The following is a 14,567-nucleotide window of genomic DNA, read 5'->3' as shown; positions in this document are numbered from 1 at the left end:
ACCATGTTTCTTGCAGAGGATTGTGCACCTTCCATCGTTTAGCAAATTTTTTATTTTACCTTTATTTAACTAGGCAAGTCAGTTAAGAACAAATTCTTATTTTCAATGACGGCCTAGGAACAGTGGGTTAACTTAACTGCCTGTTCAGGGGCAGAACGACAGATTTGTACCTTGTCAGCTCGGGGATATGAACTTGCAACCTTTCGGTTACTAGTCCAACGCTCTAACCACTAGGCTACCCTGCCGCCCCTAAATAGCTAGCTGGTTGATGTTTTCCTTTTGTAACTCGAGCAGATGAATCAATGTATTTATAAAGCCCTTCTTACATCAGCCTAAAACCCCAAACAGCAAGCAATGCCGGTGTAGAAGCACGGTTGCTCGGAAAAACTCCCTAGAAAGGCAGGGACCTAGGAAGAAACCTTGAGAGGAACCAGGCTATGAGGGGTGGCCAGTCCTCTTCTGGCTGGGCTGGGTGGGGATTATAACAGAACATGGCCAAGATGTTCAAATGTTCATGTAATTACAGTGGTTGTAGAGGGTGCAACAGGTCAGCATCTCAGGAGTAAATGTCACTTGGCTTTTCATAGCCGATCATTCAGAGTATCTCTACTATACCTGCTGTCTTGAGAGAGAGAGAACTTAAATTCACACAGGACACTGGATAAGACAGGAGAAATACTGCAGATATAACAGACTGACCCTAGCCCCCTGACACAAACTATTGCAGCATAAATACTGGCGATACCCCCAGGCAGGGCCATACAGGCAGGATATAACCCTACCCCACTTTGCCAAAGCACAGCCCCCACACATCTAGAGGGATATTAACAGACCACCAACTTACTATCCTGAGACAAGGCTGAGTATAGTCCATGAAGATCTCCTCCACCGCACGAGCCTGAGGGGGCGCAAAACCAGACAGGAACATCACGTCAGTGACTCAACCCACTCAAGTGACGCACCCCTCCTAGGGACGGCATGGAAGAGCACTAGTAAGCCAGTGACTCAGCCCCCGTAATAGGGTTTGAGGCAGAGAATCCCAGTGGAGAGAGGGGAACCGGCCAGTCAGAGACAGCAAGGGTGGTTTGTTGCTCCAGTGCCTTTCCGTTCACCGTCACACTCCTGGGCCAGACTACACTCAATAATAGGACCTACTGAAGAGATGAGTCTTCAATAAAGACTTAAATGTCGAGAACGAGTCTGCTTCTCTCACATGGATAGGCAGACCATTCCATAAAAATGGAGCTCTATTGGAGAAAGCCCTGCCTCCAGCTGTTTGCTTAGAAATTCTATGGACAGTAAGGAGGCCTGCGTCTTGTGACCGTAGAGTACGTGTAGGTATGTACGGCAGGACCAAATCGGAAAGATAGGTAAGCACAAGCCCATGTAATGCTTCGTAGGTTAGCAGTAAAACCTTGAAATCAGCCCTTGCCTTAACAGGAAACCAGCGTAGAGAGGCTAGCACTGGAGTAATATGATCAAATGTTAGGGTTCTTGTCAAGATTCTAGCAGCCGTGTTTAGCACTAACTGAAGTTTATTTAGTGCTTTATCTGGGTAGCCGGAAAGTAGAGCACTGCAGTAGTCTAATCTAGAAGTGACAAAAGCATGTATTATTTTTTAATCAATTTTTGGAGAGAAAGTTTCAGATTTTTGCAATGTTACGTAGATGGAAAAAAGCTGTCCTCGAAGCAGTCTTGATATGTTTGTCAAAAGAGAGATCAGGGTCCAGAGTAACGCCGAGGTCCTTCAGTTTTTTTTTAGATGACTGTACAACCATCAAGATTCAACAGAAGATCTCTTTGTTTCTTGGGACCTAGAACAAGCATCTCTGTTTTGTCTGTTTAAAGTTAGAACATTTGCCGCCATCCACTTCCTTATGTTTGAAACACAGGTTTCCAGGGAGGGCAATTTTGGGGCTTCACCATGTTTCATCGAAATGTACAAACCTTTTCTGAAGGAACGTTTTTACCAAGAGGTAAAATATAAAGGGAAACAAATAGTGGTCCTAAAATGGAGCCTTGAGGATCACCGAAATTTACAGTTGATTTGTCAGAGGACAAACCATCTACTTAAACAAACTGATATCTTTCCGACAGATAAGATCTAAACCAGACCAGAACTTGTCCGTGTAGACCAATTTGGGTTTCCAATCTCCAAAAGAATGTGATGATCGATGATATCAAAAGCAGCACTAAGGTCTAGGAGCATGACGACAGATAAAGAGCCTCGGTCTGACACCATTAAAAAGTAATTTACCACCTTCACAAGTGCAGTCTCAGTGCTGTGATGGGGTCTAAAACTAGCCTGAAGCGTTTCGTATATAGTGTTTGTCTTCAGGAAGGCAGTGAGTTGCTGCGCAACAGCTTTTCTAAGAGTTTGGAGAGAAATGGGAGATTCAAAATAGGCCGATTTTTAGTTTATTATATTTTCTTGTTCAAGGTTTGGCTTTTTCAAGAGAGGCTTTATTTATGCCACTTTTAATGAGTTTGGTACACATCTGGTGGATAGGGAGCCATTTATTATGTTCAACATAGGAGGGCCAAGCACAGGAAGCAGCTCTTTCAGTAGTTTCGTTGGAATAGGGTGAATGACACATTCACCTTCACAAATGCTGTTTACATTGATATCCATACTACATGAAGCAGTTAAGGGATGTTATGGCCCCCTTAACCTTTCACTTAATTTAAGGGGGAAATTCAACATCAAATGATTTGTGCAACTGACTTAAAGTTAAGGAAACTTCAAGGGAAATGATGAGGGGAAAACCAGGCCCAGGTGACTAGTCGCGCTGAGTATATAGAGTAGTAGGTGAATAGTCACTCCGACTATACAGAGTACCAGATGACTCATCAATCAGTGTATATAGTAACATGTAACTACTGTAGTCACTCAGGGTATATAGGACCAGGTGACTAGCCATTTAGGCTCTATAGTGGTTGTTTCCCGGACACTGATTAACCCTAGTCCTGGACATAAATGCAAGATTAATGAAGAATCTCCAGTACAAGTTGATTAGTCACTCGGAGTATAATGGAGTACCAGGTGACTAGCCACTTAAGGTATGTAGATTACCAGGTGATTTATCACTCAGATTATATAGAGTACTATGTAACTCGTCATTCATAGTGATACGTTTTATTCAATATGCAATGAACTTGTTTGCTTGTTGTCAACTCAGAGTAAAGTTCAATTGTTTAATAACAAAAGATGCAACAGCTGAATACGTGCCTTTCGAGTGGCGCAGCACTCTTTTATATTCAAGCAAAGCTCCCCCCGCCTATACAGTGATACAGTATACTTCAGTAGTTTTCCACTAACATGACACAGCACTTTCCACTGACCCTTATTAAGACAGGTTCATCTGCAAACCATGACCCAGGAGTTGTGACAGTCTCAACCGCTGTTGGCGCCACTTCCTCTTATCATCCTGCTGTTAGGCCACGGAGCATCCCTGTGGTTTCCAGTCACAAGCTTTTTAACGGACAGTTCCCCAAAACCACACACACCCTAGTATGCAATGACCTTTTCTCTACTTTCACTATAACGGTGTCCCGTGTGGCTCAGTTGGTACAGCATGGTGCTTGCAATGCCAGGGTTGTGTGTTCGATTCCCATGGGGAACCAGTGCGAAAAAGGATAGTCTGCTAAATTACTCCAATGTAAACTCTATACAAAAATATCCCAGAAACTTAACGCCTCATTCTACTTCTCCTTAATCACACAAAAGCTATTATTCACACAAACCACAATTATGTACAATCTATCAAGAGGCAAAGTCACAATCTTACACTCTGACTTCTGTTCAGAGGTTAATTATGTCACATTGAAATCAGTCTGTCACATTGGCAGGTAGGAAATGTATTTAGACTTGTATTTAGACCACATTTAGTTACTGCCTGATTTCAAAATTGATTTAAATAGATTTGGATCCATATACACACACAATACCCCATAATGGCAAAGTGAAAATGTGTTTTTAGACATTTTTGCAAATGTATAAAAAAAAAAAAATACAGAAAACTTTGAACTGAATTAAAATGTAACCGAGTACAGAAAGATGTAGAGTGAACCCGAAGAAGGACCTCTTCCCCACCAGTCAGCTCCCGAGATCAGACCTCCCCGAATCTGCGGGAGCGACAGGATTCCTTCTAATAGTGTGTTAGGAGGTGATTGAGGAAAGGTAGGAACATTTTGAGCTTGGAAATAGCGGAAAAGATTTGATTGAGGCCAATTACATTTAGCTCCAAGATCATTCAAACTGGCAAAGGTCCCATCTAAAAATAAATATTTGAAACATACCACTCTCTCCCGCCACAAACAATAGCCTGGTCAAGCTTGGCAGGTATAAATAGATGATTGTTACAAATTGGGCTTAAAAGAGAACGGGCAGAATGTGTAAAATGCTGACAGTTGTTTCCAGATATTCAGAGTAGAGAGCACAATGGGATTTCAAATCATATGTTATTTGTCACATGAGCCGAATACAACAGGTACAGTGAAATGCTTACTTACAAGCCTTTAACCAACAATGCCGTTTTAGGGGAAAAAAGTGATCAAGTATTTACTGAAATAAACTAAACTTACATTTTTTTTTAAATACTGAAGGGGCAACAATAAAATAACAGTAGTGAGGCTATATACAGGGGGTACCGGTTAGTCGAGGTAATTGAGGTAATACAGTGCCTTGCAAGAGTATTCATCTCCCTTGTCGTTTTTCCTATTTTGTTGCATTACAACCTGTAATTTAAATATATTTTTATTTGGATTTCATGTAATGGACATGCACAAAAGAGTCCAAATTGGTGAAGTGAAATGGAAAAATTCACTTGTTTCAAAAAATTATAAAAATAAAAAAACGTAAAAGTGAGTACTTAAATGTTGTCTAAAATGGCGCCGGAAGAAATGGCCGTTTTTACGGGCGCCCAACCAATTGTGCTATTATGTGGGGGTTTTTGCGTTATTTGTAACTTATTTTGGACATAATGTTTCTGCAACCGTATCTTACGGCAAAAAAGAGCTTCTGGATATCAGGACAGAGATCACTCACCTCGGATTAGACAAAGAGCTTCTGGATATCAGGACAGCGATCACTCACCTCGGGTTAGACAAAGATTTTTTTCTACAACAAGGGCGACGCATAAAACATTCTCCAAACACCCCACAGGGCCGACATCCCGGTTATTTGCAAGAGGAAGCGACGCAGGTACAGAGGACAAAGAGCCGGATGCCTGGTCAGGACCCGGAGAAGGCGACTGGGAAAGCTGCCGTTACCGTCAATACTACTCGCCAACGTGCAATCATTGGACAATAAATTAGACGAGGTACGATCACGAATATCCTACCAATGGGACATCAAAAACTGTAATATCTTATGTTTCACGGAATCGTGGCTGAATGAAGACATGGATATTCAGCTAGCGGGATACACGCTGCACCGGCAAGATAGAACAGCACACTCCGGTAAGACGAGGGGGGGGGCGGTCTGTACATATTTTAACTTCTTGCGTCGAGCCATCCCGGATCCGGTATCATGACTACAGCCTCAAGCTCATTACCATAACGCAACGTTAACTATTCATGAAAATCGCAAATGAAATGAAATGAATCTATTTGCTCTCAAGCTTAGCCTTTTGTTAACATCACTGTCATCTCAGATTTTCAAAATATGCTTCTCAACCATTGCAAAACAAGCATTTGTGTAACAGTATTGATGGCTAACGTACCATTTAGCGTTAGCATTCAGCATGCAACATTTTCCACAAAAACATAAAAGCATTCAAATAAAATCATTTACCTTTGAAGAACTTCAGATGTTTTCAATGAGGAGACTCTGTTAGATAGCAAATGTTCCGTTTTTACAAAAAATATTATTTGTGTCGACTATAATCGCTCTGTTTTGTTCATCACGTTTGGGTAAGAAAAAAAAAGAAAAAAAGGTCATTAAAACGCGAACTTTTTTCCAAATTAACTCCATAATATCGACAGAAACATGGCAAACCGATGTTTAGAATCAATCCACAAGGTGTTTTTCACATATCTATCGACGATAACTGCCACGATGGATTTTTACTTTCTCTTCTGAAGAAATGGAACGCGCATGGATTTACAGATTACGCACACAGGACACCGGGCGGGACACCAGGTAAATGTAGTCTCTTATGGTCAATCTTCCAATGATATGCCTACAAACACGTCACAATGCTGCAGACACCTCGGGGAATAGACAGAAAGCGCGGGCTCATTCCTGGCGCATTCACAGCCATATAAGGAGACATTGGAACACAGCGCCTTCAGAATCTGGGGCATTTCCTGTATGAAAGTTCATCTTGGTTTCGCCTGTTGCATTAGTTCTGGGGCACTCACAGATAATATCTTTGCAGTTTTGGAGACGTCAGAGTTTTGTCTTTCCAAGGCTGTCAATTCCATGCATAGTCGAGCATCTTTTCGTGACAAAATATTGCGCTTAAAATGGGCACGTCTTTTTATCCAATAATGACACAGCGCCCCCATAGGTTCAAGAAAAACAGCTGGTGCACGAAATCTAAGGAAGTCTAGATTTTAATCGCCTGAAGTAGAGTATATTGTGATAAATTGCAGGCCAGAAAGTTGCCTAGAAAGTTTTCAGCTATACTTTTCGTGTCTGTTTATTTACCACCACAGACGGGTGCTGGCACTAAGACCGCACTCAGTCAACTGTATAAGGAAATAAGCAAACAGGAAACCACTCAACCAGAGGCGACGCTCCTAGTGACCGGAGACTTTAATGCAGGGAAACTTAAATCAGTTCTACCAAATTTCTATCAACATGTTAAATGTGCAACCAGAGGGAAAAAAAATTCTAGATCACCTGTACTCCACACACAGAGACACGTACAAAGCACTCCCTCGCCCTCCATTTGGTAAATCCGACCACAACTCTATCCTCCTGATTCCTGCTTACAAGCAAAAATAAAAGCAGGAAGCACCAGTGACTCGGTCTATTAAAGAAGTGGTCAGATGAAGCAGATGCTAAACTACAGGACTGTTTTGCTATCGCAGACTGGAACATGTTCCGGGATTCTTCCAATGGCATTGAGGAGTACACCACATCAGTCACTGGCTTTATCAATAAGTGCATTGAGGACGTCGTCCCCACTGACGTACATACCCCAACTAGAAGCCATGGATTACAGGCAACATTCCACACTGAGCTAAAGGGTAGAGCTGGCGCTTTCAAGGTGCGGGACTCTAACCCGGAAGCATACAAGAAAACCTGCTATGCCCTGCAACGAACCATCAAACAAGCAAAGCGTAAATACAGGGCTAAGATTGAATCATACTACACTGGCTCTGATGCGTGTCTTATGTGGCAGGGCTTGCAAACTATTACAAACTACAAAGGGATGCACAGTAGCGAGCTGCCCAGTGACACGAGCCTACCAGATGATCTAAATAACTTCTATGCTCACTTCGAGGCAAGCAACACTGAGAGCATCAGCTGTTCCGGCCGACTGTGTGATCATGCTCTCGGTAGCCGACAATGGGCAGGTAAACAACACCAACGCATGGATTGCTGTCATAACTTTTCCATAGACCACCATCTAGTGATCAGAATCTGGTCATATCAGGATGTATGATGGGACATAAACCTAATAACTACAATGACCAATTTCTCTGAACGGGTAAAAAACTATGACCAAATAATTTACTGGGAATAAACAATAGTGCGAGTCGCAGCTCTATATTTAAATTTTTTTATTTTTTATTTAACTAGGCAAGTCAGTTAAACAAATTCTTATTTACAATGACGGCCTAGGAACAGTGGGTTAACTGCCTTGTTCAGGGGCAGAACGGCAGATTTTTACCTTGTCAGCTCGGGGATTCGATCTAGCAACCTTTTGGTTACTGGCCCAACGCTCTAACCACTTGGCTAAATGCCGCCCGTATACTACTTGTCAGACAATGAAAATTATACTGGTTTTGGGGGTGGGTTTGGTGTGGGGGGGTCCGTGAGTGTCTTAACATTTTTGGGGATTCCTCATGTCTTACTCATATTCTATGAATATTTGGGTGCAATTTGGGTGTATCAATTAGCATAATTGATCATAGATCTAATTATATTTCAAAATGTTGCAGGAATTTTATTGGTTTCTAACTACAGAAACGATTTCAGAGCAATCTGAGATGGTGGTTGTCAATCCTCTTTCTTGTACTTTTGAGTTGGAATGACCCATGTGGCGCGAGTATATACAATATATGGACTTATGTTAATGTGCATGAGTGTCAACATTAAAGTGTGTGTGTGTCTGCCTGTGTAATGTGTGTGTTGTGTGGGCATGTAGCCTGCTTGAGTAACGTGTTTGTGCCCGTGTGTCCATTGACAGAGGTCGCTGAAGACAGTGGTTGTCCCCAAAGGGAACCAGCTCCATAAGAAGTTGAGGAGAGCTGCCTTGAAGCTGGAGAGGACCATGGGATATGGAGAGGCTGAGGTGTGTGTGTCCGTGCGTGCGGGGGGATGACTGAATATACAGTGCATTGGGAAAGTATTCAGACCCCTTCACTTTTTCCACATTTTGCCTTAAAATGGATTTAAATAAAAATAATAATCCTCATCAATCTACACAACAATACCCCATCATGACAAAACGAAAACGGTTATCTTTGGAAAATTTTGCAAATATATATAAAAAATCTATTTAAAAAAAGATACCTTATTTACATAAGTATTCAGACCCTATCCTATGAGACTCGAAATTGAGCTCTGGTGAATCCTGTTTCCATTGATCATCCTTGAGATGTTTCTACAACTTGATTGGAGTCCACCTGTGGTAAATTCAATTGATTGGACATGGTTTGGATGGGAAACATCTGTTTGTATAAGGTCCCACATTTCAGAGCAAAACCAAGCAATGAGGTCTAAGGAATTGTTCATAGCTCCGAGACAGGATTGTGTCAAGGCACAAATCTGGGGAAGGGTACCAAAAAATGTCTGCAGCATTGATGGTCCCCACAGTGGCCATCATCATTCTTAAATGGAAGAACTTTGGAACCACCAAGACACTTCCTAAAGCTGGCTGCACTGCCAAACTGAGCAATCGGGGGACAGGGCCTTGGTCAGGGAGGTGACCAAAAACAATAGTGCGATTCACTGTGACCGAGCTCCAGAGTTCCTCTGTGGAGATAGTTGTCCTTCGGGAAGGTTCTCCCATTTTTGCAACACTCCACCAATCAGGCCTTTATGGTAGAGTGGCCAGACGGAAACCACTCCTCAGTAAAAGGCACATGACAGCCTACTTGGAGTTTGCCAAAAGTTACCTAAAGAAACAAGATTATCTGGTCTGATGAAACCAATATTGAACCCTTTGGCCTGAATGCCAAGTGTCACGTCTGGAGGAAACCAGGCACCGATCATCACCTGGCCAATAACATCCCTACGGTGAAACATGGTGGTGGCAGCATCATGCTGTGGGGATGTTTTTCAGTGGCAGGGACTGGGAGACGAATCAGGGTCGAGGGAAAGATGAATGGAGCAAAGTACGGAGAAATCCTTGAAAACCTGCTCAGGACCTCAGACTGGGGAGGAGGTTCACCTTCCAACAGGACAACGACCCTAAGCACACAGCCAAGACAACACAGGAGTAGCTTGGGGACAAGTCTCAATGTCCGTGAGTGGCCCAGCCAGAGCCCGGACTTCAACCTGATCTAACATCTCTGGAGAGACCTGAAAATAGCTGTGCAAGCGACGCTCCCCATCCAATCTGACAGAGCTTGAGAGGATCTGCAGAGAAGAATGTGAGAAACTCCCCAAATACAGTAGTGTCAAGCTTGTAGCGTCATACCTTAGACGACACGAGGCTGTAATCGCTGCCAATGGTGCTTCAACAAAGTACAGAGTAGAAAATGCTTATGTAAATGCGACATTTTTTTTTGGGGGGGGGAATCATTTCCACGAACATGTTTTTGCTTTGTCATTATGGGGTATTGTGTGTAGATTGAAGAGAAAAGCAAAATGTGGAAAAGCTGAAGGGGTCTGAATACTTTCCGAATGCACTAATATATATGTATGTACAGTTGAAGTCAGAAGTTTACATACACCTAAGCCAAATACATTTAAAGTCAGTTTTTCACAATTCCTGACATTTAATCCTAGTAAAAAATTCCCTGTCTTAGGTCAGTTAGGATCACTGCTATTTATTTCAACTTTTATTTCTTTCATCACATTCCCAGTGGGTCAGAAGTTTACATACACTCAATTAGTATTTGGTAGGATTGCCTTAAAATTGTTTAACTTGGGTCAAATGTTTCGGGTAGCCTTCCACAACCTTCCCACAATAAGTTGGGTGAATTTTGGCCCACTCCTCCTGACAGGGCTTGTTTAACTGAGTCAGGTTGTAGGCCTCCTTGCTCCCACATGCTTTTCAGTTCTGCCCACAAATTGTCTATGGGATTGAGGTCAGGGCTTTGTGATGGCCACTCCAATACCTTGACGTTGTTGTCCTTAAGCCATTATGACACAACTTTGGAAGTATGCTTGGAGTCATTGTCCATTTGGAAGACCCATTTGCGACCATGACTGATGTCTTGAGATGTTGCTTCAATATATCCACATAATTTTCCTTTCTCATGAAGCCATCTATTTCATGAAGTGCATCAGTCCCTCCTGCAGCAAAGCACCCCCACAACATGATGCCGCTACCCCCGTGCTTCACGGTTGGGATGGTGTTCTTCGGCTTGTAAGCCTCTCCCTTTTTCCTCCAAACATAACGATGGTCATTGTGGCCAAACAGTTCTATTTTTGTTTCATCAGACCAGAGGGACATTTCTCCAAAAAGTAAGATCTTTGGCTTTTTTTATGGCGGTTTTGGAGCAGTGGCTTCTTCCTTGCTGAGCGGCCTTTCAGGTTATGTCTACATAGGACTCATTTTACTGTGGCTATAGATACTTTTGTACCTGTTTCTTCCAGCATCTTCACAAGGTCCTTTGCTGTTGTTCTGGGATTGATTTGCACTTTTCGCACCAAAATACGTTCATCTCTAGGAGACAGAACACATATCCTTCCTGAGCAGTATGCCGGTTGCGTACTATTGTTTGTACAGATGAACGCGGTACCTTCAGGCGTTTGGAAATTGCTCCCAAGGATGAACCAGACTTGTGGAGGTCTACAATTTTTTTTCTGAGGTCTTGGCTGATTTCTTTTGATTTTCCCAAGATGTCAAGCAAAGAGGCACTGAGTTTGAAGGTAGGCCTTGAAGTACATCCACAGATACACCTCCAATTGACTCAAATGATGTCAATTAGCCTAACAGAATCCTCTAAAGCCACGACATCATTTTCTGGAATTTTCCAAGCTGTTTAAAGGCACAGTCAACTTAGTGTATGTAAACTTCTGACCCACTGGAATTGTGATACAGTTAATTATAAGTGAAATAATCTGTCTGTAAACAATTGTTGGAAAAATTACTTGTGTCATGCACAAAGTAGATGTCCTAACCGACTTGCCAAAACCATAGTTTTTTAACAAGAAATTTGTGGAGTGGTTGAAAAACGAGTTTTTATGACTCCAACCTAAGTGTATGTAAACTTCCGACTTCCAAGTGTGTGTGTGTGTATATATTTATTTGTGTGTGTGTATATATTTATTTGTGTGTGTGTATATATTTATTTGTGTGTGTGTGTGTGTATATATTTATTTGTGTGTGTGTGTGTGTATATATTTATTTGTGTGTGTGTGTGTGTATATATTTATTTGTGTGTGTATATATTGTGTGTGTATATATTTATTTGTTTGTGTATATATTGTGTGTGTATATATTTATTTGTGTGTGTGTGTGTGTATATATTTGTGTGTGTGTGTGTATATATTTGTGTGTGTATATATTTTTGTGTGTGTATATATTTGTATTCACTGTGTTAACAACCCTCCAGGCGAGCTTCAATGCCATACAACTCGCCTTCCGTGGCCTCCAATTGCTCTTGAATAAAAGTAAAACTAAAAGCATGCTCTTCAACCGATCGCTGCCTGCACATACCCGCCTGTCCAACATCAATACTCTGGATGGCTCTGACTTAGAATATGTTGACAACAACAAATACCTAGGTGTCTGGTTATACTGTAAACTCTCCTTCCAGACTCACATCAAACATCTCTAATCCAAAGTTAAATCTAGAATTGGCTTCCTATTTCGCAACACTCATGCTGCCAAACATACCCTTGTAAAACTGACCATCCTACCAATCCTCGACTTCGGCGATGTCATTTACAAAATAGCCTCCAATACCCTACTCAATAAATTAGATGCAGTCTATCACAGTGCCATCTGTTTTGTCATCAAAGCACCATATACTACCCACCACTGCGACTTGTACGCTCTCGTTGGCTGGCCCTCGCTTCATACTCGTCGCCAAACCCACTGGCTCCAGGTCATTTTCAAGACCATGCTAGGTAAACTTTACCCCCCTTATCTCAGCTCGCTGGTCACCATAGCAGCACCAACGTGTAGCACGCGCTCCAGCAGGTATATCTCTCTGGTGACCCCCAAAACCAATTCTTCCTTTGGCCACCTCTCCTTCCAGTTCACTGCTGCCAATGACTGGAACAAACGACAAAAATCTCTGAAACTGGAAACACTTATCTCCCTCACTAGCTTTAAGCACCAGCTGTCAGAGAAGCTCACAGATTACTGCACCTGTACATTGCACATCTATAATTTAGCCCAAACTACCACTTTCCCTACTGTATTTATTTATTTATTTATTTTGCTCCTTTGCACCCCATTATTTCTATCTCTACTTTGCACATTCTTCCACTGCAAATCAACCATTCCAGTGTTTTACTTGCTATATTGTATTTACTTCGCCACCATGGCCTTTTTTTGCCTTTACCTCCCTTATCGCACCTCACTTGCTCACATTGTATATAGACTTATTTTTCTACTGTATTATTGACTGTATGTTTGTTTTATTCCATGTGTAACTCTGTTGTTGCATGTGTCGAACTGCTTTGCTTTATCTTGACCAGGTCGCAATTGTAAATGAGAACTTGTTCTCAACTTGCCTACCTGGTTAAATAAAGGTGAAATAAAAAAATAAAATATGTATATATGTATGTGTGTATATGTATGTGTGTGTGTGTATGTATATATTTATATGTATGTATGTATGTATGTATGCATATACACTGCTCAAAAAAATAAAGGGAACACTAAAATAACGCATCCTAGACCTGAATGAATGAAATATTCTTATTAAATACTGTGCTGTGCAGTCCCCCAAAGAAATGCCACCCCACACCATGACTGACCCACCGCCAAACCGGTCATGCTGGAGGATGTTGCAGGCAGCAGAACGTTCTCCACGGCGTCTCCAGACTCTGTCACGTGCTCAGTGTGAACCTGCTTTCATCTGTGAAGAGTACAGGGCGCCAGTGGCGAATTTTCCAATCTTGGTGTTCTCTGGCAAATGCCAAACGTCCTGCACGGTGTTGGGCTGTAAGCACAACCCCCACCTGTGGACATCGGGCCCTCATACCACCCTCATGGAGTCTGTTTCTGACCGTTTGAGCAGACAAATGCACATTTGTGGCCTGCTGGAGGTCATTTTGCAGGGCTCTGGCAGTGCTCCTCCTTGCACAAAGGCTTAGGTAGCGGTCCTGCTGCTGGGTTGTTGCCCTCCTACGGCCTCCTCCACGTCTCCTGATGTACTGGCCTGTCTCCTGGTAGCACCTCCATGCTCTGGACACTACCCTGACAGACACAGCAAACCTTCTTGCCACAGCTCACATTGATGTGCCATCCTGGATGAGCCACTTGTAAGGGTTGTAGACTCCGTCTCATGCTACCACTAGAGTGAAAGCACCGCCAGCATTCAAAAGTGACCAAAACATCAGCCAGGAAGCATAGGAACTGAGAAGCGTTCTGTGGTCACCACCTGCAGAACCACACCTTTATTGGGGGTGTTTTGCTAATTTCCTATAATTTCCACCTGTTGTCTATTCCATTTGCACAACAGCATGTGAAATTTATTGTCAATCAGTATTGCTTCCTAAGTGGACAGTTTGATTTCACAGAAGTGTGATTTACTTGGAGTTACATTATGTTGTTTAAGTGTTCACTTTATTTTTTTGAGCAGTATATATATATATATATATATATTATACACTCGTGTTTTTCTGCTCATAATTTACTACATTTTGATAGTCAACCTCTGTCATTATATTTTGTCCTACAACACTAATAAACCCTTGATCACTAGAATGTCAGAAATCAATAGAATGAATGCTTCCATCTAGTTGACATCGGTAAAGTTCTCTGTCATCTTTTTTTGTGAAGCAAAGACGTTTAGACACTGGGGAGAAAATGCAATAACAAAAAAATGTAAAAATGATTTTATTTGCAAGATGTCCATGTTATATCAGTTTGACCGGTGGTAAGGAAATAGAAAGCTGTGAAAACGACCCAACGTGTTTCTGATAAGATTTCAGTTTGGATGATTATTTAATGTGGATGAAATACTCATCTTTTATGATGCTGATCAAGATAGCACTTCTACAGATGGTATATAACTGAGCATTCACATTCTCTCACGATGCT

The 14,567-nt window shown here is 42.0% G+C and overlaps 1 protein-coding gene across 3 annotated transcripts in view; it reads left to right on the top strand.

Annotated features, from left to right (window-relative positions):
• LOC115128807 (uncharacterized) overlaps positions 1 to 14,567 on the top strand; it is a 73,009-nt gene that overhangs the window by 45,007 nt on the left and 13,435 nt on the right. For 2 of the 3 annotated variants that reach the window (XM_065017878.1, XM_065017880.1), the window contains one exon: positions 8,364 to 8,468. The exons of the other annotated variant lie outside the window; for it this stretch is intronic. In XM_065017878.1, the coding sequence (XP_064873950.1) occupies positions 8,364 to 8,468 (105 nt within the window). The remainder of the gene's footprint in view (positions 1 to 8,363; positions 8,469 to 14,567) is intronic. 3 annotated transcript variants of the gene reach the window in all.

The sequence above is a fragment of the Oncorhynchus nerka genome, linkage group LG4 (assembly GCF_034236695.1).
Source record: "Oncorhynchus nerka isolate Pitt River linkage group LG4, Oner_Uvic_2.0, whole genome shotgun sequence".
NCBI classification, from domain to species: Eukaryota; Metazoa; Chordata; class Actinopteri; order Salmoniformes; family Salmonidae; genus Oncorhynchus; species Oncorhynchus nerka.
This window is presented reverse-complemented; position numbering and strand designations above follow the sequence as displayed.